At 47.0% G+C, this 27,567-nt stretch overlaps 1 protein-coding gene across 2 annotated transcripts in view; it reads left to right on the plus strand.

Annotated features, from left to right (window-relative positions):
• The window catches only part of STAM2 (signal transducing adaptor molecule 2), a 1,208,123-nt gene that overhangs the window by 997,026 nt on the left and 183,530 nt on the right, over positions 1 to 27,567 (plus strand). For both annotated transcript variants that reach the window (XM_069616449.1, XM_069616450.1), the window contains exon 12: positions 24,776 to 24,929. In XM_069616449.1, coding sequence (XP_069472550.1) covers positions 24,776 to 24,929 — 154 coding nt within the window. The remainder of the gene's footprint in view (positions 1 to 24,775; positions 24,930 to 27,567) is intronic.

The raw sequence follows: 27,567 nt of genomic DNA on the forward strand, positions 1-27,567 counted from the left end.
AACAGTTTTTGATTCCAACCTGTTCACCATACAGTTCAGCAGCAAATATAAACGTTGATTTAATATACAGTGTCAAGTTGTATTTCCTCCCCCGCCACCCTCCTCCCTCACCTCCCTCTGGCCCCTTCTGGGCCTACCGCACACATTAGTCTGTATCAATCCAATTCTGCAGGCGTTCCACTCTCCATCTCCTGAAGGACTATCTTCCTCCGGGCCTACCCGGTCTGATCCGGACAGTGTCGCTACTTTTTGTTTCCAGGCACTTAGCGTGTACGCTTCTCCTCCCCCCTCCCTCTGTTTGCTGCCTCATTCCACACCGTTGTTTCAGCATTCACCCATTTCTGGAGGTCTTGCCACCAAGCATCCTCACTCGGCCTTCTGCTTGCTTTCCAACCCATTGCTATTTTACGTTTGCCAAGTATATATGGCAGGTCTTTCAGTTTGCTAACATGTAAGTTTACGCGTCCTGGGGTACCCTCCCAACATGCAGGCCCACAGGGCGTTTACGTCCAGGTTTATTTCCTTCTCTTCCAAGTGGTAGATCACCTCCCTCTAGAATCTCATTATTTCAGGGCATGCCCAGAGCATGTGTACCATCCCTGCGTTCGCCTCCCCGCATTTTGGAAATGTCTGTGTTCCAGCGTTTTTAAACTTAGCTAGCTTCTTAGGTGTCAGATATGCTCTGTGGGTGATATATAATTGAATCTGTTGCAACCTCACATTTCTTGATACTTTTTTGTGATACCCCTGGGCTCTAACCCATAAGCCATCTCCCATTGCTTCTCCCACCTTCTCCTCCCAATCCCGTCTCGCCTGGATCACCTCCCTCCCCACTTTGGACATCAGCAGCTCGTATATCCGGGAGACCTCATGGCCCCCTTCTGATACGTCATATATGTTTCAATGACGGCCTCAGTCTGTTGGGAAAGTACTGCTTCGGGCCATGTACCTATTATCTTCATCAACCTAGCGTATGTGATGTATTGTCCCCGATGTAGTCCCGAGTCTTCCACCGATGTATTAAATTTTATTGCCTTCCCCTCTTGCCAGACAACCCCCAAGGTCGCTAACCTGTATGGTTCCCATTGTGGGAGCACGGGTGCGGGTTCCCCAGCAGCTGGCAGGCTCTCCGCCACATCTTCCCACGTAGGTCCTGCAATCTTGTCCCTCTTCCCCGCTGCACTTCCGACACCCACATCCACTCATTTAAGAGGTAGGGGGTACATTCGGCTCTCAACAATTTAGACTCGGGTGTAGGATCATCTGATAACCACCTCGTCACATATTGGAGTTGACTAGCTACGTAGTATATTTCGAAATTGGGCAGTCTAATGCCCCCTTGTTCATACGGGTTTTGAAACTTCCATAGCGCTATTCTATTCCTGGAATTGTGCCATATGAACCCGCTTCACATACTCTGTACTTTGGCAAAGAATCGTTTAGGCATCATATACGGTATGTTTACAAAGTAGTGAAACAGTCTAGGTAGCACTCGCATCTTTAGCAGTGCCACTCTCCCCATCATGGTCAGAGGTAGCTTGGCCCAAAATGCCATGCCATGCTATTTTCAATTTTAGACACTGCCTTCTCTGTGTTCTGTTTGTGTTCCACTTCGACATTGTGCTATATATCAACTCCCAGATATCTGAACGTCCTAGTTTCCCACTTTATTCGTAGTACTGGCAGTTTCTGTTGTGGCATTCCTACATATCTGCCCAGCGGAAATATGCTTGATTTTTTAGGGTTAACTGTTATGCCAGACAGCATTGCGTACCGCTCCATAATCTCCAGGATATATTGTAGGTTCTCCTCAGGGTACGTCAGGCATAACAGCATGTCATCTGCATACAAAGATATCAAGTGTTGCCCACCCTTAGTGCTGATTCCTATCTCTCCATATTGCTGCCTTAAGTACGCCTCTAGGGGGTCCAGTGCCAAAATAAAAAGCATCGGGGACCATGGACATCCCTGTCTCGTACCTTTGCCCAGTTACCATTGTTCTGATGTGGTCGCTCCCGTTCTAACTTGTGCCATTGGTTTTCTATATAGTAATTTAACCCACTTCAGGTAAACGGGCCCAATACCATATTCCTCTAAAACAGCCAATAGCCAGGGCCACTTGACTGAGTCGGAGGCTTTCACCGCATCCAGTGAGGTTATTGCCATCTCTTGAGAGCTTCCTTCTGTCTGCTCTACGATGTGATGGAGTCTTCTAAGGTGTCGGATATACTCCTACGTAGGACATACCCCGACTGGTCAAGATGTATGAGTTTATTTATTAATGGTCTTAACCTATTCGCCATCACCGCTGTGAGTATTTTGCTGTCCTGATTGAGCATGGAGAGCAGTCTGTAGGACCCAAAATCAATGCTCGGTTTATTGGGTTTGAGGAGCGGAATGATGATCGCTTCCCTGAGGGACTACGGCAATGTGCTTGTGTTGAATGCTTCATTCAGCATCGCCAGTAGTGGGGGGAGTAAGTCCGACCTATATGCTTTGTAAAACTCGCTTGGGACCCCATCCGCCCCTTGGGCTTTGTTGGTAGGTAAATAGCTTAATTACTTGTTCTAGCTCTTCTATCGTAATTGGAGCCTCTAAATTCTCTCTTTCTACCGCCTCAAGTTTGGGAAGAGTAAGCTCTGTTAATGCTTCTTACATTTCGAATGGATTGTGTCCTCCAACGTATTACCCATCTTTGACATGTAATGTCCACAGCTGTGCTACTTTGGAATTTTTTTTGCAGAGGGCGTCCTGCGTCGATGGCGTCGGGTCGATGTCCTTTGAAGGCCTCTGTCGAGGGCGACGTCACCGGATGTTATATATGGAACGCACAGCCCCCGTAGCTTCTGCTTTTTCTGCAAACATGTTTGCTTCGAGACCTTGCCGTGCCTCGTGTATTCCTCTTCAATATGTCGTCTTCTTCAACCCCTCCAACTCTGCGGTCTGGCTTTGACTTGCCGGACTGTAGGTCTAAGATGCGGTGCAGGTCCGTAATCGGCATTTGTTTGTGGTGTCTGGGCGAGAGTCATGAGTCTGAGCAGACAGAGCACGGTCTCTCACGAGTGCGAGTTGGCTCGGTAAGTCCTTCTGGACATCTTCACCCTTTAAAGAACACCACAAGTGGATATCTTCGCGACCAGTTTCTTCGGATAGCCTCTTTGTGTGAGACGCTTGGCAAGGTCATCTGGTTGATGGAAAAAAATCAGAGCTTGGTACAATTCCTCCTAATTCAGAGAAATTGTCTGTATGGGAAGTTTTCTCTGCGATGTCGATGATTACACGAGAAATGCAGAAGAGTATTGTTGGCAGTTGTTTTGCGATAGAGGCAGCATTTCAAACTGCCATTCTCATGTCTGATCATAAGATCTAAAAAGGCAATTTCTTTGTTGCTGCATTCCATGGTGAACTGGATATTGCTGTCAATATTGTTAAGCAAGATCAGAAAGAAGTCAAGGTCAGTTTCAGATCCACTCCAAATGAAGACGATATCAATGTATCGTCTCCAATTTGAAATGCAGTTCTTATATGGATTGTTGTCACACAGGATGTTGCTGGACTCAAAGGTGGACATATATAGCATGGCCACATGGCAGGATTCGAAACTGATAGTGCGAGTCGCCAACTATGAACCTCGGGTATTTTCTGTGCTTGAGATGGTTTGGCACATGAAAATAATCATCCTGCAGGTCCAATGACACCAACCAATCCTGAAGTTGAAGGGCCTGAAGGATCTGAGAAAGAGTGACCATATTGAACTTGTCCTTCCTGAGGAGCTTGTTCAAGCTTGTTTGGGAATAAAACAATATGGGGAGTACCATCCCTTGCTCCTTTCTGCTACAGGTACTGGTTCTATAGCCCCTTTCTCCAGCAGGGTTAAGACTTCCTGCTGTAGGAGCGGGTCTAGAACTTCAAAGATTGTCTCCCTGGTGGATTGAGGCTGCGATAGGAAAGGAAGGCAATAACCTTTCTAGAGCCCAAAGATCTGAAGTCATGGCTCGCCATTCTTGCAGATGCTGTGACAACCTGCCTCCCACAGGTGTTTTATGATGCAAGTCCTCAAAGTGGTTTTGTGGCGGTTGCTGCGGCCGCTGATGGTAAAGAGGCTGCAGCTGGGACTGGCTTTGCACGTTTTCCCCGTCCACCACAAGTGGCTTTTTTCTGGCCTCTTTGGCCATTCCTCTCGCCTTTCCATGTGAGGAGTAATAACGATAGGATCGTCCCTTACAAGATTGTCCTGAAGCACGAAAAGGCTGAGGTTGCCTAATAGCAGTTCCTAAAGATTTGGCAGCCACTTTTGAGGTCTGCAACCTCTCAAGGCTCTCGTCAGCCTTGTTGCCAAAAAGGTGAGACCCGTCAAAGGGCATGTTCAAAAGACGGTTTTGCACGTCCGGTGCAAAACCAGACTTTAGCAACCACGCAAATCTGCATATTACTGTGCTAGTGGCCATGGACCTGCTCACACCATTTGCAGTGACCAACCCAGACTGAAGGGATTCCTGCATGGTCTCCTTTGCATTTCCAAAAATGGCTAGGAATCCTTCCCTTTCATCCCCTTCTGGTATGTGCTCCGCCGCCATTGCAATGCACTCCCAAAGAGTGCATGAAAAATTTGTGCCAAGGCACATGTGGAGTTGGCCGATTTTAACGTCATACTCCCAGCTGAAAATACCTTGCGCGCCCACCATCCACACACTTGTCGTCCCTATCCGGAGGGATGGAAGGGTACGCCACCTTATTTGAAGCTGTGGCTGCCTGGACCACCAGACTCTGGGGAGTAGGGTGTTTGGACAGATAGCCAGGGTCGCAACTGGAAGGGAGGTATTTTGAAGTGAGGAATAGAGTCCGGGGTCTCCCATTTTTGGCCACCCTGTTTTTTAAGGCTACATGGAAGGGTAAAATCGGATCTTCGGTGGGACCATGATCCAATATATCGTTAAATCATCTTGGATGAACTGAGTTGGCGGTCTAGCCCATCCTAAGTATTGAACCACCTTCGTCATTAATTGCCTGTATGAGGGATTGGCATGTTCCCCTGGTTCTGGCCTGCCAAAATCTGTTTCAGCTGTAGTATCAATTCCACTTGCATTATGCAAGGTTTTCACCAGATCCCTCATCCCGCTTTCCTCAGAAATCAGGCATTCTGGGACATGTGGGGTGCTATATTCCAGTCCAAGAGGAACATCCTCCTGCTCAGACCTCTCCTGTTCTTCAAAAATTGAAGTTAAGGATTTTAAATATTCTTTTCTCGGAAGAGGTTTAAAAACCTTTTCTGAGAGAGGTGGGAGAGGTGTATCAGTGGAGCCTGGAGACTTTACAGCCTTTGCAGCCTTTTCTTTTGCTGTTATTTTGACAGCTTCTGGCTGAATTGGAGCCTTTGGGACATTTGGCGCTGAGGGCTTCGGGGTCGACGTCGACAAAGGCGTTGATGGCATAGACGAAATAGTGGTCGTCAACGGACTGGCTTCGAGGGCGTCGAGGAACTCTTCGAAGGCTCACCCTTCGAGGTGTGTCGGGTTCCGGACAGCGTTGGTGACCTCGAACGGTCGACTTGACTTGAGTGGTCTTTTTCGCTTGGCGTCCTGGAGGGTTCCCGATCCTTTCTCCTTCGATCACCAAGGCTCTAGGGAGTGCGAGTGTCGGAACTCAATGCATGACGTGACTCAAGGCGTGACGAGTCTCAGAAGCAACCCGAACAGCGGAAAAACTGAACTAAGGCCAAAGGGCACCACGCGTGCTACTTGTATACCCGATGACGTCCCCCTCGACAGAGGCCTTCGAGGGACTTAGACTTGACGCACGGCGCCCTCTGCCAAGAAACAATTTCCGAAGCAGCTAAAGCTGGCTGGAATACATCTAAGATGAGGAATACGTTGGAGGAACATCCAGTCGAAAGAACGTTACCAGTTGGTAAGTAACTTGTTCTTCTTGTTCTTTTCCTCTAAACTAATCACTGTCCGCTGGGTCATTCTGCCCCCATCCAATGACAGTCCTCTCCCTAAGCTCCACTCCTGGTGGCCATCTTCAGATATTTACTGCATGCTTCAGTGTTGGGATTCCCCAAATTGCTCTCCAAGCTAATTTTGTGTATTGTCGTACATTTTTGCAAAATAGTTAGATTTTGACTGATTTATTTGCTTCATTGTCTTTAACGAAGGATGGAGAACGGCAAAGATCTTCATCCAGCATCGGATCATCGAAGATTCTTGAAGGGCTGAGGAGAAGGAAGGCTGCAGCCTCTTCAAACTCTGCATGAAGTGTGGTTTAAGAAACGTCTTTGTAGAAGATCGACACCATAAATGTACTCCCTGCATCTGGATCACGATGAGGGATGCCATGGTTTCTCGAAGGAAACCAAGAAAGACAGATACAGCAGACTGTCGGCATGGCTCAAGTCGAGCAAGGCCTCTGACGCAGCCTAGGGGCAGGGTCAAGCTTCATCCAGGATCGACTGGTCCGATGAGCGTCCTCCCTCTGGGAGGAGGTCAAGATCCTTTGAGGACACCCCGCGTGCGAGGGTCCAAGAGAAAGCCAAACTCCACTCTGCTAGCTCTGCTGGGTTTGCTGCTGAGGCAGGTCCCGCGGCGGGCAAAAGGCGTTTGTCATCCTCCACGGTGAAACAGGAGGTGGTGCCGGAAACACGAGCGCAACTGAAGAACAAGGCAAAAGGGTATTACATCAAAAATTCATTTTATTTTGTTATAGATTGTAAAAAAGTCTTTAATTCATTTTGTAAAACACATCCTATATAACAGACATTCATACATTCATTCATACTAATACAGCTCAATACAGCTCTAAAAATAGTACATTTACATTTTTTAAAGGGAAATGTGAAGAAAGAGCAACAACTGTTCCATTGTTAGGATAAAAATTACGCTTTCTAAAAAAGAAAAAAACAATGGGATCAAAAGCAAACAGATACAAATTCTGTGTAATGGAAATGTCAACAACACCTCCAGTGTTCAATGATAATGGTTCATTCCAGACAAACGTTATCGACTATTAGTGCCCAGACTGTTGATGCCAAGATAAATAAGTCTTCTTAGTCAAATAGGCTTCTTAATACATAGTTTCGACTTGGATAGTTATCTATGTCTTCATCAGGATAGGGATGAACCTAACAACATTTCTGAAAACCATACACCGGATGGTAATCTGGTCTTGTCTTGACCAGCTTCTCCTCTGTATTAGAGATGCTGGGTCAAATACAGGTAGTCCTCGTTATAAAGCACACTCCAGGAAATTTGTAAACATCAAACATCCCTCAAAAAAGGTTTAAATCTCCTTGACTTTGTATAGATGAAATGTCGGCAATGTCTGTCTCTTATCGAGGCCGACTTCGTAGAAATGAAAGAGGGATAGACAGAAAACTGTGACCTCTTTTTATCCTAACAATGGAACAGTTGTTGCACTTTCTTCACATTTCCCTTTAAAAAATGTAAATGTACTATTTTTAGAGCTGTATTGAGCTGTATTAGTATGAATGAATGTATGAATGAATGTCTGTTATATAGGATGTGTTTTTACAAAATAAATTAAAGACTTTTTTACAATCTATAACAAAATAAAATTAATTTTTGATGTAATACCCTTTGCCTTGTTCTTCAGTTGCTCTTGTGTTTCCGGCACTACCTCCTGTTTCATATGTATTGTTTTACCTCTAGGTGCCGGGTTTGGAGGTTCCCACCATTGTTTGTTGGTTTATCCTCCACGGTGAGCCTGCCAATGCAAGGAGCGTCTTTGAAGGGGAAAAAGTCGCTAACCCTGTCCACACTGTGTCCGCGGATAGTTTGACGAGGGAAAAGTCCACAGGGGACTCGCCAAAGCCTGCTAAGGCTTCAACTAAGGCCAAGTCACTGGAGTCATCGACGGCACCGTCGACGAAGGCAGCAACAAGCACGTCATCGTCTAAATTAACGATGTTCTCCGCGGCTCTGAAAGAGAGCGGGTCCAGGAAAGAGGTGGTGACCGCCAGCGGGTGTCCTTGCCCCCAAAGCGAGATACGGCTGCGGAAGCAGTGCCAAAGAAACCTGTGCCAGGGAGAGACCAGGCAGCCACTCCAGCCCAACAGTCTCCTGAGAGGGAAGCGGTCCCACCTTTGGAGCCTCCCAGGTATGCAGACCGGCAGGCTACTGAAGATGGACCGGAGCAGATATACTCTATTACTGACGAGGATGACCATCCTCCCGAGGGATGCTGCTCGGACCACGGAGGGGGAGAACCTGAGGGAGGACCTCAGTCCCTGGTGCGGAAGAAGACTCATTAGCCCGGATCCGACCCCATTGGCTCTGTTTATCCATAGACCTGGGGACGTGCCTCTGGGCTTCTATCCCCCTACACACCCTGTTCACTGAAATCCAACTGAGGATGCCCCAGTCAGGGCTGGCATCTCCTGAACCTCCGAAGGTAAACTCTCCCCTGCGGAAGAGAAAGTGCAAAGGGGGCGCGTGTCCTTGTCGTTATCTGACCCCACTGCCACCAACACCTCTTCACAACAAGACTCCTATCGGAGCTCCGGATCCACACACAGACACCACGGCTACTGATGCCAACAAGGACTACTATTTCATTGCGTTGGACGGTGGAGACTCTGCATGCGATTGAGCCTCATAGGGCCTCCCCCTGGGCGAAGTTGGATCTTTTCAGTCATCTCTAGGACCTCGGAACTGTTTTAGTCCCGGAGGAGACCAAGTAGGAGGGCTTCCTATACCAATGACGCAACTAGAGGAGAAAGACAATCATGTCTATCCCCTTCCTGGACAGAATCTGTGAAGAGTGCCATTGCCCTTCTGAAGAATCCAAGTACAGCCCTGATGAAACGGTACAGATTGGAAAAGAAGTACAGGGTACCCGACTCAGGGCCCAGGTGCCTAAGATCTCAGCCCTCGCCGGATTCTCGACCGCAGATAGGAAACGGCTAGCGAATCAGTCATTGCCGGCCATGGTACCTCCGGACCAGGAGGGGAAGAAGCTGGATGTGATGGGCAAGAGGATAATTTACACAACAGCCTCTACCATCAAGGCAGTGAACGCCCTAGCCATTTTGTCCCCTTATGACCGGGAACTCTGGTACAAGCTGGGCCCTTTCCTGGACTTCCCTGAAATTGAGAAGGTCAAGCCACTGCAACTTTTTCAGGACGGTGAAGTGGCCTCGGATCACAGCATCACGGTGGCGGTAGACATCGCAGACACATTTTCGACAGATGGGGGGGAACGGGGTGTCTCTGCGCCGTCAAGGTTGGTTGAAGGCTATGAACTTCAGATAGGACTTTCAGACAAAGGTGCTGGATATGCCGTTTCGACTGGGAAAACCTCTTCCGAAAGGCAGTTGACTAGTCTTTTCAGGCGATAAAGACCACACAGAGATGGCACGTTCCCTGGGACCTTTGCAGCAGCAACGATCCTCGTCCTATCGCTCCTCCAGAGGAAAGCCAGGAAGATCTTCAGAGGGTTATAGTACCCCTTACAGACAGCCCTTGCGCTCTTCCACTTAAGCATACGGGGGGCACTCTCGAGGCAGCGTAGGTCAGCGCGGCGCCATCCGCAAGGCGGAACACCTCCCCCAAGCAGGCCTGTACCGGCATCGCTGCGGGTCCCCACTTGCACATCCCAGTGGGAGGCAGGCTGGCGAAGTTTGTCAGCACGTGGGAAAGGAACACCACAGACAGATGGGTGCTGGATGCTTTTGGACAGGGGCACCATTTGGAGTTTCAACGCAAGTGTCCTCGTATCCCTCTGATTCAGCTGCAAGAACACAGGCCGCAACTTCTACAGGAGGAGCGGTCCATGTTACGGAAGGGGGCAATAGAGCCCATTTACCAGCGCCCCTCAGGCTCAGGAGTATATTCCAGACACTTTCTAGTTCGAAAGAAGACAGGGCTTTTGAGGCAGATTCTGGATCTATGTTGTCTCGACAAGTACTTGAAGTCTCAAAAGTTCTGGATGGTCACGTTGCAGCATGTGCTTGGCCAGCTGGAGCAGGGAGATTTTCTGACGTCGTTGGACTTGGAGGACGCCTACTTCCACATCTCCATTCACAAAAAGCACTGCAAGTTCCTGCTTTTCATAGTTCAGGGTCAGCACTACCAGTTCAAGGGTCTGCCTTTTGGCCTGAAGTCGGTCTTGAGGGTGTCTATGAAGTGCCTGGTCCCGGTGGGGGCACATCTTCGTCTGCAGGGCATCCACGTATACACCTACCTGGACGACTGGCTGGTGCGTGCCTCCTCGTGGTCCCTGTCAAGCGAGGACTGTACGTCTGCTAACAGAGCTGGGGTTTTCCATAAACTATCCAAGGTCTTGCTTGAAGCCGTCTCAGGAGGCTCTATTCCTAGCTGCACGACTAGACACAGGGACGTGCTTGGCGTCGCCCTCGGAGGAGAGGGTGAAGACCATACAAGGCAAGGTGCAGCGCTTGTCTGCTCAGGCAGCGATGGTATGAACCATGAAGTCTCTTCCGGGCATGTCCTCCTGCATACACCTCGTTCGTCTCTGCAGACTGCGCATGAGACCTCTCCAGCAGTTCCTGGTTGCGAGGTGGATGCAAGTATTGGGGAACTTTACGTACAAGATCTCTCTCAACAAAGACTTCTGTCGGGCAATACGGTGGTGCGTTTTACACAGCATCTCTCCCAGGGAGCTCAGTTTCAGGTTCCTCCTTACCAGGAGACAGTCACCACGGATGTCTCCTAGAGGGCTGGGGAGCCCACACCGGCCAGTTGCACGCCAGAGGCCTCTGACAACCGGAGGAAAAGGACCTACACATCAACGTCCTGGAACTTCGGTCCCTGTTCTGGGCCCTCAAGTCTTTTCTGCCATCAATAAAAGACATGGTGGTGACGATCTTCAGATTACACCACGAACATGTTCTACATCCAGAAACGGGGGGACCCGGACTCCGGACATGGGCCATTCGTTAAGGTATGTTCCTTGTTCCATTTCACCTGGAAGGAGTCAAGAACAGCATTGCAGACTCGCTCAATGGGGTACTGTGTTCTTGCCACGAGAGGGAGCTTCGCCAGGACCAGGTGGATCGGCTGTTTGATGAATGGGGACGTCCCCAGATCAATCTCTTTGCGACAGCAGCAAACACCAAGTGCCAGAGGTTTGCCAGCAGGTTGCTTCAACCGAGGAGCTTTGGGGGATGCATTCTTGTTTCTGTGGGAGGGACATTTCCTATACGCTTCCCCCCGTTCCCACTCCTCCTACTTGGTATCAGCACACTCTGACAGCGCCATTGCAAGATGATACTCGTGGCCCAGGCCGATCTGGTATCCGGACTTAATACGCCTGTCAAAAGCTCCGTCCATCAGGCTACCGCTGTCCCCAGACCTTCTCGCCAGAGAAGGGTGGGCGATTCTGCATCAAGACCCAGGGTCAATGAACCCGAGGGCATTGCTACTGCAGCCCTAGAGTTTGGAGGTTATGCTTTACCGGCAGAATGTAAGGACATCCTGGCTAGGAATAGTACCTTGTCAACGTTGAAGTACTACGGGCATAAATGGAAATGCTTCTCTGTGTGGTGCTGGACTCTTAAGATTACCCCTCTTCGTGTAACGGGACGGAAACTTCAGCCATACTTGCTTTCATTGTCCAAAGCGGGACTGGCTCACGCCTCTATCAAGGTGCATCTCTTTGCCATATCCAGGTACACCATGTCTCCGGGCAGACCTTCAGTGTGGTCATACAGGCTTGTCAAGGAGTTCCTTAAGGAGCTCAATGTTTTGCTAACTAAGATCATGGGAGAACCCTTCGAACCTATGCATCCGGCTGCGCTCAAGTTTCTCTCCTGGAAGGCGGTTTCCTCGTGGCTATCCCCTTGGCCAGGCGGGTTGGGGAGATTCAGGCCCAGTCCTGCAAGAAGCCTTTCTTGTCTTTACACACTTCAAGGGTGGTACTGCATACACACCCCACCTTTATGCCAAAGGTACCATCAGAATTCCACTTCAATGTACCTTTGGTGTTGCCGGTCTTCTTTCCGAACCAGTCGTCGCCGTCAGAGATGGCATTGCATTCGTTGGACGTTGCTCGTGCCCGAAATTCTACGTGCCACATACGAAGGATTTTCGCTAGACTTCTCAGTTGTTCGTCAACTTTGAACCTGTAAATCAGGGAAAAGCCTTGTCGAAGGCTTCCATCTCCAGGCTCTCTGTCTGCCTCATGCACGGTCATCGACTGGTTAGCCCACTCCACCAGAGCCAACACAGCTATGATGGCGTTTCTCTCCAGTGTGCCCCTGCTCGACATCTGCATGGCTGCGACGTGGAGGTCCATGCACACCTTCACGAAGGTTATACTGCGTCCACAGGGATTCCTGGGAGGAGTCCTGAGTCAGGCAAGCGGTGCTACGCAACCTTTTTTTTTTTTTTTAGGTCAGTCTGTTCAAGAGGTGAGTGTTTGCTTCTGTTGAGCCTTGCCACCTCCAGTGGTTGTGTATATATAGTGCTGTGTAATCGTTATTCATGAGCATGTGAATCCATGCCAGACCCCATTCTGGAGAAGGTTTAAGTTACTAACCTGTAACTATTGTTTTCCAGCATGGGTCTACCATGGATTCACATGCAAACTCTCCCGCCTGCCCCTCTGTGGCACTTCTTGGTTCATACTGCCACTTTATGTGCTTACCAAATCTGAAGATGGCCACCGGGGGGGAGCTTAGGAAGAGGACTGTCATTGGATGGGGTCAGTATGACCCAGAGGATATTGAATGGTTTAGAGGAGAATTACAGTTTAAAAGTGAGTGAAACTGTTTTTTTCTTTTACTGAGGATTCCCAGTCTGATGGGGAATTTTCATGAGCATGTGAATCCATGCCAGACCCATGCTGGAGAACAATAGTTACAGGTAAGTACATTAAACCTTCCCTATGGTATTTTGTAGATGGCACACTACACACAACAATATTATAAAGAATATATTTTTACAAATATACTTTGTGAACCTTCTCTTATCGTTGGCTAATCAAAGGTATTTACTGTATCTTTGAAACTCCCTTCACCCTTTGAAGATACCTGACTGCTCACCCATTGTTTCACTTGTAGAGTTACGTTAACTTGGAAAAAGCCCATTGTAAGTCAAGTAGGTTATATCTCAGCCCTAGAAGTTAGACTTAAGAAAAATCTGCTACCAGCTCATGTCACCAAGATGTCTAGTGGATACTGTTGATTCCACATCCACTGTGCAATATCCTGGGGGCACCTTCCCATCCTAATCTGCTCAACCAGTGGTCTATCTCCTAGAGATGAATGGGAGAGACAGCCCAGGTAGTCTCGTCGAGTGGAATATAGTCCTGATGCTGTGATAGTCCCCCAATGTTTGAAATATATGCCAACCATTAAGAAAGAATATCACATGGGCTGGTATTCACAATCGGCAAACGCTAGCAAAAAAACTTATTTTGAAAAGTTGAAGTTCACCAATTGCAGCTTTCTGGTCCTTCATCTACAAGTCTGGGGCAACAAAGGTGTGATGCATTCAAGCAGGTCGATGACTGGATTGATTCACTGGACAAAGCGCTGAATCCTTGGAAAGGCATACTCTTGAAGATTGGGTATGTATAGCTGTGCGGTTTACGCATTGTGTTCCTGTTCGGGACAGATTCAAGGAATGTTCCAATAGACAGAGTTCAAGTAAGAAATTAACTTCTTAGAGAAATCAATTTTTATTCACCTTTCGCCATTAACAAGTCATGCAATAATTAACACATGTCACAATACATATATTGTAAAAAAAAATCTTCAAATATCTAAAACAATGTAAACATCACCTTACAATTGCCTATCTAATTTCCCAAATGCAGTTTTGTCAAATTCATATATGTCCATTAAAATGTTATTGACCCACAAAAGGAACTCCTTTATCTCTGCTGCTGTTCTAATATGATTGATAAAAGGACCCCTAAGCCACAATCTTATAATGTCAATCAGGCGGCTGCAAATCAACATTAAGTGTAGCAAATGTTTACTGGCCTGAACCACATGAACAAAGCCTAGCATTGGCTAGCCAACCCATACGCCCCCTCGGTGGTAAAATGTTCAGTCTCACCATTCAAATAATTCTCCTGCATTCCTGAGACTGCGGTTTTACAATAGTGTTGTCAGCCTGGGTCACACGGCATGAGGCCACCAGATATTTTAGTGAGCGTAGCTTGCAAACTGCATCTCTTTTTAAGTCCAACATTTATTTTACTATTAGTCATCTTTGTAAATTCCAAACTATAGCTATTACACAGATCTATACACTTCCTAAGCCACAGATATTTTAGTTGCGATAACTGGGACATAATTTCTCCCATTGCATTTTTAATAGTTGGGTTTTGTAGGCTACAGGTAAATAACTTACCTTCATTTTTTATATTTTTGTATTGGTTTATATAAACCTTAAAAAGAACAAGACATACAACAGTACAAAACCTAAAGACGTCCAAGTTTCTTGTTATACCTCACAAGTCCGTCATACTAAGTGCATCCAGCTTAGTGTTTTTCGACAGTTCATGTTCTGAGTTACTCACACTCCGACTCCAAACTACCAAGAGTCAGGCGCACTTGTAGTTCTCCAAGAAAGTTTAGCAGGGCAACATTAGTTTCCGATCCAACCCAGTGAATATAAGATGCCACCAATCATCGGCACTAGAAGTTGAATATTTACAAGTGACTGTGCCCGAAGTCAGAGTTGGCAGATTTCGCAGTTTTGTCCAAAATAGGGTTAGGTGCTTCAGTGTCTCAATGCTTTGCTCAAAGAACCGACAAGTTACATCCGTCTCAATGTTTTGAGTCCAGATTCCTGTGCGCTCTTTGGTCGGAGATAAGTTCAGTTTGAACCGCATATATAAGGATCTCGATTTCCAGTCCGGAAACTATAGTAAGTAAGGTTGCAAATCTCCAAATGCTCTTGCTTCATAGGGCGCCTCACTCATTGATTGATAACTTTACAGCAAATTGCAAATATTGTCACTGCGCAAAGATCCTAATGCTGAGAACTCCCAATTTCAATCGCAGTGCTTCCCCCTGGCTTTCTGGGCCCAAGCGCGATTATCCTCCTTAGGAAGCCATTTTGTATGCGATCTAATACTTCAAAGTCGAATGTCCCAGTACATTGCAGCCATAAAGGACCTCTGTGTTTACTTTGGTCCTGCAAGACATTTGTCTGTCCGCCACCAAATTTGTAGTAAAATCTGGCCAGGTCCCCCAAACCCATTCCCAGCATATTTTCTAGCATACCCAGCTACAATTTGTCACAAAAAGTCCCCAAGTAATTATAAGTGTTGGTGACCTCCATAGTCACCTTGTTAATCATTAATACGTGATTAGAGGTTTTTTCACCAAATTTTCGATTTCAGACAGAGTATCGCTGCAAAGCCCACGCTACAACCAAGGGCCTTTGGTGTAAGATCCAACAATGTGGTATCATCAGCATATAGAAGAGTGTGGGGTAGCTGCAACCATTTAAGACGGGTCCGAATATTTATCTCTGCTGGCCATGAGGTTTAAAATCGGACAATAAGGTAATAAGTGGCAGCGGAGCTAACAAGCATCCCTGCCTAACACCCATATTGGTACCAAACTCCACAGGTCTCAGAATCCCGAAAAAACTTGTAGCGTTCTAGTTAGTTGTTTGGTTTTGTAGCAATATGGCTTGGGCCTTGTCGCTGGCACTCTGGGCTTTCCAATGCTTCGGTCTCTGATTGATCTGCGGAAAGATGAATAGAAATGCTTCTTGGGTTGCATTGGTCTTTTGAGGCTGCCAAACCATCTGTGCCCACCAGCAGCAGGCAAGGAAGCACTGGTCCGATAGTTTCCTCTGGACCATTGAGAAATATTATGCTTGCATAAACTGACAAAGCTTCACTGTCAGGTTGGTCTTGGAAAGTTGCAACAGCAACTCTACCTCTAATTCTTCTTCGGTGGTATTTTTTCTTCAGGGCTCATCCCAGACTCTGGGGTGAAATAGGATTATTGAGAGTTGAGTGAAACTCTATTTCCAATCCACACAATGCATCCATTCAAACGTTTGGCTGATACCTAATCTTCAAGGACCGCCACATTCAAAGTCTCCTTCCCCAGCAGAAAGTCAAGATTTGGATTCTGCTCAGGAATCAGACACCAGTCAAGTATCCAAACTGATGTGTTCTTGGCTTCTCCTGTCCACATGCTTCAAAGGCAGGTAGAAGCCATGGCAATATACAGCTTCATCTGTTTTCTTTTAACACAAGGGGAACAAGGTTTAGCTGTGAAATGCGTTCTGAATTCTAACAATGGAACACCCTCTGAGCCAACAACCAAAATGAGTCCAAGCCAAGTAGTGTTATTTTTTTTTGTCTTTTATACTGCAAACATCACAGGAATTCCGATAGGGCTGAAGTATTTTTGGCACACTCTAACCCTGAGAAGCCAAGGGTCTCTCAAGGGCCCATCTTGGCATCTCACCCCAGATGAGGCTGTGAATTATGACTTGTTCGGGGGAAAAGGGATTACCTCAGTCAGGGAAAGACACTGTTTAAGTTATTCACCCTCAGTCCAACTTCTTCCCAGGTTTCTTCCATACAGAGGGGAGGTTACATTATCCCTTTTTTTAAATTGTAGTTGCTCCTCTAAATTCCCATTTCGAATGGATTGAGTCCTTCAATGTATTCCTCATCTTAGATGTATTACATCCAGCTTTAGCTGCTTTGGACATTTTTTCTCGGCAGTGGGTGTCGTGCGTCGATGTCCCTCGGAGGCCTCCTTCGATGGTGACATCTGGTATTTAAGTAGCATGCGCGGCGCCAGTTGGCCTCAGTTCTGTTTTTCCGCAGTACGTGTTTCTTCGGAGACTCGGCGTGCCTCGTGTAGTTCTGTGACAGTTACTGAACAAGATATTCAATAATGCCCTAGTCGTCGACCCCTGTGGTTCGGAAATGTCCATTACGGACACGCACCGAGAATGTCTGTGGTGCATCGGTGAAATCCAGGACATGGAGGCCTGTTCGAAGTGTCAATCAATGACAGGGAAGGCCTTGCGAGAGAGGAAGGGAAAACTGCAGGTAGGTCGAAAACCCGACCGAAAAAAGCCTCTAGCATCGAGTCGAGGTCCCCATGAGGAGAAATCTCCTTGACGCGAAAGGCAAAAGCATCGGTCTAGGTCCAAGAAAAGACACCACCGGTCCCCTTCCACCTCGTCCTCGGACGAATCCCCCAAAAGAATTAAATGCTCCACAAAACATTCTTCCTCTGAAGAATGGGAAGCATTTAGAATAGAAATGGAGGTGTTTGAAAAGGCTAAGCCTCGGTCCGCGCCTTCTTCAGAAGACGGCCTGGAGCGTTACCGTTCCGACACTCGTGCGCCCTCGAGCCCGGGTGATCGAAGGAGAAAGGATCGGGAACCCTCCAGGACGCCGAGCGAAAAAGACCACTCAAGTCGAGTCGACCGTTCGAGGTCACCGAGGCTGTCCAGTACCCGACACACCTCGAAAGGTGAGCCTTTGAAGAGTTCATCAACGACCTCGAAGCCAGCTCCGTGGTCGACCACTATTTCATCTACGCCATCAACGCCTTTGTCGACGTCTACCCTGAAGCCCTCGGCACCAAATGTCCCAAAGGCTCCAATTCAGCCAGAAACGTTCAAAATAAAAGCAAAAGAAAAGTCTGCAAAGGCTGTAAAGCCTTCAGGCTCCACTGATAAACCGCTCCCATCTCTACCAGAAAAGGTTTTTAAACCTCTTCCGAGAAAAGAATATTTCAAATCCTTAACTTCAATTTTTGAAGAACAGGAGAGGTCTGAGGAGGAGGATGTTCCTTTTGGACTGGAATATGGCACCCCAAATGTCCCAGAATGCCTGATTTCTGAGGAAAGCAGAATGAGGGATCTGGTGGAAACCTTGCATAATCCAAGTGCAATTGATACTTCAGCTGAAACAGATTTTGGCAGGCCAGAACCAGGGGAACATGCCAATCCCTCATACAGGCAATTAATGACGAAGGTGGTTCAATACTTAAGATGGGCTAGACCGCCAACTCAGTTCATCCAAGATGATTTGACCGATATGTTGGATCATGGTCCCACCGAAGATCCGATTTTACCCTTCCATGTAGCCTTACAAAATAGGGTGGCCAAAAATGGGAGACCCCGGACTCTATTCCTCCAATGAATAAGTCCCCCACTTCAAAATACCGCCCTTCCAGTAGCGACCCCGGCTATCTGTCCAAACACCCTACTCCCGAGAGTCTGGTGGTCCAGGCAGCCACAGCTTCAAATACAGTGGCGTACCCTTCCATCTCTCCGGATAGGGACGACAAGCGTGTGGATGGTGGCCTCCAAGGTGTAACGCTCACCTGGTATCCACGGGGACGTCACTCAGCCTGTTATGACCTCTTAAGACCTCGAACCCTTCCCTGGAGGCTATTCGACCGGAGACTGGTCCTGAAACACAGGATTGGTAGAGTTTAACTCCCTATTGTCTGTGTGCTTGAACCCCTTCTTCCCCGGGGTCCAACTCTTCCCTTTGATCCACAGCTCACCTTGTTTTCTTGGATAGTGTGCTCTCCATCCTGCTTTCAGCGCAGGGGCGCGTTGATTGATGCAGGCTCGTTGCTGCCTAGTTACTTCACTGGCAAGCGTCTGACAGGTAAGTATAATGAGTCTTTTGAACAGTTCTCTAACTTCGTTCCTTTCCTTCCTTAGATGATGGCCGGCGTCCGGGGATGGCAGCGTGCTGCTGAGATGAGTAGCGCTGAAGGTGAGTGAGAGCGCGATGCACCCCTTTCGTATTTGCATTGAACTGAGTTATTTTTCTGTGTCTTTTGTGCTGCGGTGTTTTCAGCGTGGATGCCGGTTATGAAGAACAAATGCGGTGGGTAAGCGTGGTATGCAGCGCCTCTAGATGTTTCCACGCTAACCTCGAGTGTCTTTTCCCTCTTGCAGATGGATGAGAAGTTCCGGAGACAGAGTTCCCCCAGAATGGCTGGGATTCAGGTAAGCGTTTGAAGCTCGTACAGTATTTAAAAATAAGCGAAGATTTGCAGCATGCTTACTAATGCCTTTTTTCAGTTTTTTTCCCTTTTCCTTAGGAAGCGGCGTGCCGGGATGGGAATGACACCGCCTAAGATGCCCGCAGAACAGAAGGAGCAATGAATGATGGGCAGAAGCGCCGCAAGGTAAGGCTGTTCCTAACGGTGTTCTTGTTCTTGCAGGAGCTGAGTGCAGAAGAAAGATGCAGGCCTACTGGAGACCGATCCGAACACAGTGAGTGTCACGCTGCAGGTGCAGAAAACGCAAGCATGTTTCTCAGCCTGGGTGTGGCTTAAATAGTCTCTGGGTATCCCAGGTGTCTCTGGGCTGAACCACACCCAAAAGACTAGACCGCACATGCAGCTCTGGGAACCGAAATATGTGGGGGCATCCATCTTGTCCCCATCAATGCACTACAAGTCCAATCCCCAATGTTATCCTATGGGAGTGAGTGAGTCTGGTGCCACAAGAGCCAAGTCTGACTCCAAGTGGGTCTTTGGAGGGATGGAGAGGCCCTTGAGGGCCATGTAGGTGATCGTTGCCTGGCACCAGCCTGACATCTTGGAGGGCTGGGGACATGAGGGGCAGGAATCATGACACAAGGTATTTTCAGCTGGGAGTATGGCGTTAAAATCGGCCAACTGCACATGTGCCTTGGCACAAATTTTTGTACACTCTTTGGGAGTGCATTGCAATGGCGGCGGAGCACATACCAGAAGGGGATGAAAGGGAAGGATTCCTAGCCATTGTTGGAGATGGAAAGGAGGCCATGCAGGAATCCCTTCAGTCTGTGTTGGACACTGCAGATAGTGGGAGCAGGACCATGGCCACTAGCACAGTAATGTGCAGGTTTGCGTGGTTGCTAAAGTTGGGTTTTGCACCGGACGTGCAAAACCGTCTTTTGAACATGCCCTTTGACGGGTCTCACCTTTTTGGCAACAAGGCTGACAAGAGCCTTGAGAGGTTGCAGACCTCAAAAGTGGTTGCCAAATCTTTAGGAGCTGCTATTAGGCAACCTCAACCTTTTCGTGCATCAGGACAATCTTGGAGGGAACGATCCTATTATTATTACTCCTCATATGGAAAGGCGAGAGGAATGGCCAGTCAAAGAAGCAAGAAAAAAAGCCACTCGTGGTGGACGAGGAAAACGTGCAAAGCCAACCCCAGCTGCAGCCTCTTTACCATCAGCGGCCGCAGCAACCACCACAAAACCACTTTGAGGACTTGCAACACAAGACGCCTGTGGGAGGCAGGCTCTCGCAGCATCTGCAAGAATGGCGAGCCTTTACTTCAGATGTTTGGGCTCTAGAAAGGTTGTTGCCTTCCTTTCCTAACACAGCCTCAAAGTAATCCACCAGGGAGACACTCTTTGAAGTTTCCAGATCCGTTCCTACAGCGGGAAGTCTTAACTCTGCTGGAGAAAGGTGCTCTAGAACCAGTACCTGTAGCGGAAAGGAACAAGGGAGGGTACTCCCTGTATTTCTTTATTCCCAAAAAAGACGGAGGACTGAGACCCATCTTGGACTTAAGAAACTTGAACAAGTTCCTCAGGAAGGACACATTCAAGATGGTCACTCTTTCTCAGATCCTTCAGGCTCTTCAGCTTCAGGATTGGTTGGTGTCATTGGACCTCCAGGATGCTAATTTTCATGTGCCAATCCATCTCAAGGACAGAAAATACCTGTGGTTCGTAGTTGGCGACTCATACTATCAGTTTTGAGTCCTGCCATTCGGGTTGACCTCTGCCCGAGGGTCTTCACCAAGTTAATGGTAGTGTTGGCAGCGCACCTCAGAAGAGGGGGGATTCACATATACCCCTACCTGTAAGATTGGTTGACCAGGGCACGTTCTGCCGAACAAGCCCTGGATCATCTGAAAGTCACCTGCCACTTCCTCCACAGACTGGGCTTCTCTCTCAATTTCAAGAAGTCACAAATGACACCTTCCCAACAGCTCCAGTACATAGGGGCTGTATTAGACACATCCTTGGGAAAGAGCTCGCCTCCCAAGTCTAGGGCTCAAGACATTCTTCAGATGGTTTCCAAATTCCGAAATGCCCAAATTCTCCAGGCCTGCGACTTCTTAAGGTTGCTCGGCCTCATGGCATCCTGCTTTTTCCTAGTGCCAGAGGCATTTCTGAGGATGAGATCCCTTCAATGGGCTCTAAAGACTCAATGGTCCCAGTTCTCAGGTCAAATGACGGATCTCCTTCAGATTCTGAACAAGGTTCGGCAGGATCTTCTGTGGTGGGCTTGCCCAGAGAACATCCTAAAAGGAGAACATTTTTGGCAACCATGGAGATTACAGTAGTGACGGACGCTCCACTCATGGGGTGCGGAGCTCATGCCAACGATCTGACAATCAGCGGTCGTTGGTCTCCATCTGAGTGCAAACTACACATTAACCTTTTAGAGCTGAGAGAAATCGGACTAGCCCTGAAGGCTTTTCTGCCATCTATCAGAGGAAAACATGTCCTGATAATGACGGACAACATAATGGCCATGCATTATCTAAACAAGAGGAGGTGTAGGGTCACTACCTCTGTGCATAGAGGCAATGCGGCTCTGGTATTGGGCAATTCAAGAATGAATCTCCTTAACAGCAGTTCATCTAGCTGGGGAGGCGAATATGATGGCGGACGCTCTGAGCAGGCAGAGCCTGAGCCTGTTTACACTCGTGGGACACCATGAAGTCCTTCAGGAGATCTTCACCCTTTGGGGAACCCCCCTAAGTAGACTTGTTTTGCGACCGGAATCAACCGGAAGTGTGAAAAGTATTGTTGAAGGGAATTTCCCCCGAGAGGAGCCCTAGGGGACACGTTTGTGATACCCCACTACTATATGCATTCCCTCCAATTCCCGTTATTCCTCAGGTCATCAGGAAATTGAGACGTTTCGTAAACCGCATGATCCTAATTGCCCCGGATTGGGCCAGGAGAATGTGGTACCCGGACCTTCTAGACATGTCCATCTGCCCTCCGTTACGTCTTCCTCAGAGAGAGGACCTTCTCTCACAAATGGTGGCCCATGTTCTCCATCCAGAGGTCAAGACTCTCAACCTTCATGCTTGTTATCTGAAAGGCTGAGATGCAAGAATTGGGACCTTCCAGATGACGTCATGGAGGTGTTTCGTTCGGCAAGAAGGCCAGCAACAAAATCTCTATACCGTTGCCGTTGGAAAAAGTTTTGCAACTGGTGCAGAGAAAAGATTGTTGATACTTTTCTATGTTCTATCCCGGAAGTGTTGTCCTTTCTCTTGTCCCTGGCACATAGAGGCCTAAATGTTGGGACCATAAAAGGTTATCTTGCAGCGCTTTCCATTTTCAAGCGCTCCTCAGAAGAATGTTCCTACTTTAAAATTCCTTTGATAATACAATTCTTAAAGGGACTTGCCAATGTGTTCCCTTGTTACCCTTTCCAAGTCCCAGTTTGGGACCTTAATCTGGTTTTAAAGTTTTTAATGTGTGCCCCTTTTGAACCCTTGCACACTTGTCCATTAAGATTATTAACTTTGAAAACAGCTTTCCTGCTTGCTTTAACATCTGCAAGAAGAGTGAGCGAATTGCAGGCACTGTCTTCTGGGCCACCCTATACTCTGTTCCACAAGGACAGAGTGGTATTGAGGGTTATACCCTCATTTTTGCCTAAAGTTGTGTCTGATTTCCATTTAAATCAGAAAATGATTCTGCCCGCGTTCTACCCTCCATCTCATCCCAGTAAGGAGGAGGAAAGATTGCACAGGCTGGATCCGAGAAGAGCTCTAAGCTTTTACATTTCTAGGCTTTCCAAGCTTAGAGTGGATAATCAACTTTTCATAGGCTACACCGGAAGGAAATTGGGTCAATCGGTGTCAAAACAAACCATATCACGTTGGATTGTGCTTTGCATTTCAGAACGCTACAGATTGGCGGGAAAAGACCCACTAGAAGGCTTAAGGGCCCATTCCACCAGAGGCATAGCCCCTTCGACAGCCCTTCAAAGAGGTGTTCCCATAAAATCTATTTGTGAGGCAGCAACTTGGTCATCGCTGCACACTTTTTCGAAATTCTATAGTCCGGATGCTTCCCAGTCTAAAGAGCTTGCTTTTGGTAAAGCAGTACTATATTCGGCCATATAATAGTATTAAAAATCTACTCCCTCCACCAGAGAGCTTTCTGCACTGCTTTGCGAGTTTATCTAAGATGAGGAATACGTTGGAGGACACAATCCATTCGAAGAACAAGTTACTTACCAACTGGTAACATTCTTTCGACTGGATGTTCCTCCAACTTATTCCTCATCGCCCTCCCATCCTTACCCCTCTGTAGATTTTCCGGGTTATTGCTACTTCAACTCTCGCAAGGCTGACACCTGGCTACCTACACAACAGTGCAACAGGAGGGAAAAACAACTGAGGCCAACGGGCGCCGCGCGTGGCACTTGTATACACGATGACGTCACCCTCGACGGAGAACTCAGAGGGACCGCGACATCGACGCACGGCGCCCTCTGCCAAGAAACAATTTCCGAAGCAGCTAAAGCTGGATGGAATAAATCTAAGATGAGGAATACGTTGGAGGAACATCCAGTCGAAAGAACATTACCAGTTGGTAAGTAACTTGTTCTTCTCCCTCATCAGACCTACGTAGTTTGACTCTATCCTAGGTTACAGCCCTCTTACTTTGCTTTTTCAACAGCTCGGTTTCAGCCTTTGACACCATTTACCATACCACCCTCGTTTAGGCATTAGACAAGTTGCACTGATGTCCTGGATCTCCCCCGTCTTCTCAATCAGAATACAATATGTGCCTTACCGCAGTGTGTTCAGTAGCAGTCCCTGGCCTATATTCTCCCTAAGGATAGGCCCTGTATTCAATTTTACTCAGTAGCTACCTACATACCCCTGCCTCATAGATTATATCATTTGTATTCACTTTGTATTCCTGGATTATGAGCACATTCTCATTAAATGGGATGAGAACACACAATTGTTCATCTCTTTTCTGTGTTATTGGGAGCTACCCACTTCTGAATATGAACTGCCACAAGTTTAACAGCGACAAGAGAAAAGTAGGATTTAGAGATCCAAAGTCATTGTGTGTACCTTTCAAACCCATCCTCCTGGATTGTTTGCCACTGATACTTTGCTCAACTGCGGATATCTTGAAATGTGGTCATTGCATCCATGCCATCAGTCAGTACCCACCTGGATATTATTTTACCTATGCATACTTGCATCATTTCTGCCATATTTTACTTTTGCATACAGAGGAGGTTGCTCAGAATGCCAGGGAGTCTGATGATGTCCCCGTCCTCTTTTTCTCATTTTTGGAATGCACTTCCTAACACAACGGACACCTGGCAGCATTCACAATGGTATTACAAATTGCCTTTTGCCACAGTGATCTACCCTTTCCTGGTGTTTAGTCGGCATCGATATGTCCAATTTTAACATCGAGCCTTAATGTTATATGTTTGTATTTGCAAATAGGTTAAATGGATAAAAATACAATGAATAGGTTGAGCATCTAGTGCATTTTTCTATTATGTACATTTTACTTGTGCTGCTTAGTATGTTTAGTATGTTGACATAGCAGATCAAGCAACTTTTTATTATGTCTGGACAGCGGTTTGCTTCTCAATGAAACCAGTGCGATTAATTCAAATATTGAGCATCTGGAGGTGCTGTGGGAGGGTGAAGGATGTGAGGTTGTAGGGAGTCCTTAAAGTGTTATCATTCCGTTGCTTTCTTATTCCATTAAAATGATGGCAAACCTCTACGAATTAGTTTTTTAAGGTATGTTTCTTTTTTTTTAGGAAACACTCAGAGTTATCTGAATTAAACGTTAAAGTTTTGGAAGCCCTGGAACTCTACAACAAGCTTGTAAATGAAACGCCTATGTACTCTGTTTATGCCAAGCCCCTACCTCAAGCACATTACCCATCTTCATCAACCGGTGTTTCAATGCAGGTCAGTGTTATTCCTTTTGTGAAGTGAAAAAAATTACTTTCTTGCAGCATTCAATTAAATATAGTTTTTTTAAATGTAAATTATGACACACTAGGAAAACTCCTTTTTAATGATTTTTTTTTTGAGTAACCACACAAGACAATATTTTTCCACTTGTCGCTCTACACTAACCTGAATTCATAGGTCCGATTGCAAAGACATTCTCAGGAGTAAGTGTGACTTATGATTTACACCTGCGCAAACCAATTAATTTCATGAAAGAAGTTACTCTGAGAAACTCTGAATACTCTAAGTAATGGGTAATTCAAAAATACCAAACGTACTCATGGCTTATCCTAGCAATAAGTCAATTACTCAGAGTAACTCTTTCTATGAATCAAATAGTCTTGTGTTGGACAAGGTTAAGCCACAGCTACTCCTGTTAACTTCTGTGAATCGTATCTCAGTGGTTAAACAAGATTAACTTGCTTGAAGTTGTCTAATTTATATAATCTTTTTTGTTTCGTAGCAGTTTCTTATTGTTGACTGCTCAAATGATCTGTCATTCTGCCCTCATGGCTAAAGGGACGTCACTCCTGCTGCAGACCTCAGTTTATGGTTTTTATGTACTGTCTCTGTACGCAATGTTTGTTTCCACTTGTTCTTTTGGTTGCCATTCAGATTCAGTGACTGCTAAGGTTAGCAAGTTACCTCTATATTATTTTAAAGTTTGTTTTACAAATAAGTTACTAAACCCCAAAGGTCTTGGTGCTTCCACTTTCTTACTGCAGAAGCCTTACAGCATGACAGTGAAAGTTCTTTGTATTGCTTTGGACAGCACAAGCTTTTTATGTTCATTCAGTATGTAGAGCATCATAGCCAGTAATCGCCATGAGGTTTGAAAACCGATGGCAGGCCATTGCAGATGCAACTGAGTTGCGCACTGTGCTACCACACTGCGCTTTTTTCGTTGGTCTGTTTTAACTCATGGGGAAGCTGGACAAACCTTTCCCTAATATTTGTTTCTTCCTGTTAAGATGGATTTTCAGAACCAGCCCTGTGGGAAGGTTCTGAGAGGCCAACCTAGTTGCTGAACACAGTATTTGACACTTATTCTAGCCATATACGCAATCAAGGTAATATTGGCTAAACCAGAAGTCAAAATTCAGGAGCTGTGGCGGTGGTGTGAAAGTACGATTAACCACATATAGAGACAGCCGAGTAATAGTATTTCACAAATATAAGAATATATTTATTGGGCCTTTAAAACACTGAGCAGGTTAAACTTGAGATCATATATCACACACCTATACATACATAAGCATGAAAACGGGTAAACATGTGCCTTTTCCAAGTGACCACCCCTGATGCCCTCAGAAGCAGTGAGGACACTTCTGCTGTAGTTCCTGTGGATGCAAGTCCAAGGGTCACAGGTGCTGAAGTTGGTGTCTGGTTTGGGTCCTGCCATGCAGTGATTTTAATATTCAGTTGTGGGAAGAATCCAGGACGTTTGTACAGTTTCCCTAAGGGGGAGCCACTCTCTTTGGGAATAAGGAGGTGATCCCACTACACAGCACCCTCCCTAGGGGACAGGGCAAGTGGGATCTCACTGGGGGTGATCCGACCACCCCCTCTGGGGACAAGGAATGCTCTGACAGCAACATCCCGCTTCCCTTACAGTCTGACATGTGTGTAGGATATATATGGGCACTAAGCAGGACCATTCTGTACAGGGTCCCTTTAAGGCGTGAGGCTGGGTTTCTGATCTGGATATGGTGCTGCCTTTCACTGAACACCGGAACAAGCTAGTTGTTTCTTCCAATCCATGGAGGAACTTAAAATCCGCCACAGAGCTAAAGAGATGGGACTAAGCTCATCCAAGCAGAGCTGCACAAGGGAGGAGTCCCGTGCAAGACGTGCGCTGATGTGGGAGAAAGACAGAGGTACCTGGCAGTGTCACGGTGCCCCGGACTTACTGTTGGACATTGTGGCACAGCTGGCGGTTGTCGACACATCTTGGTTGTACCGTTGTTTCTGGTATGCCGATTGCCTCTTCCAAGATGGCCGACTTGTTGCGTCACTTCTGCCTTCATGCAGAAGGGCTATTTCAAGCACTGGTGTCCTTGGTTCAGCACGTCTCGACGCTGAGGTTAGTACTTAGCTTATCGCTCCTTCTCCCTTACACCTGTCTCACTCCTCCTTGGCTGCCTTCCTGTTCTGTTCTGCTGCTCCTCATTCTTTCTGCTGCAGACTTCCTATATACCACATCGCCATTCCTCACTGAATCCATCAAATGGTTTTTCCCTTTGTTTTTTCCCCCCTTTTGTCTCGGGGATTCTCTGCTGACGTCACCCGACTCGTGTTCCGTTTCACGGGCAGGGTGGTGTCTAGAGCAGACCACCCTTATTTATTGGTTATTTATAATGCGCGTGTACACAATGCGTTTCACAGAGTTACCCAGTCCCACCACAGACTCATTTCATCCTCCTCTCCCTCATATCAGCTGGGTAACCAGCAACAGGTAAGATCAATACCTGACAGAGAAATTGTTTGTGACATTGTTTACTTGAAGATAATTTCCTTTGAACTTTAAGAGATTTTAGGTTTGTCGGGAAGAGACCCTACTTAAGTCTTCAGAGACTTCATGTACCAGTAGGTG

The sequence above is a fragment of the Ambystoma mexicanum genome, chromosome 9, assembly GCF_040938575.1.
Source record: "Ambystoma mexicanum isolate Mex_15411 chromosome 9, UKY_AmexF1_1, whole genome shotgun sequence".
Taxonomy (NCBI): Eukaryota; Metazoa; Chordata; class Amphibia; order Caudata; family Ambystomatidae; genus Ambystoma; species Ambystoma mexicanum.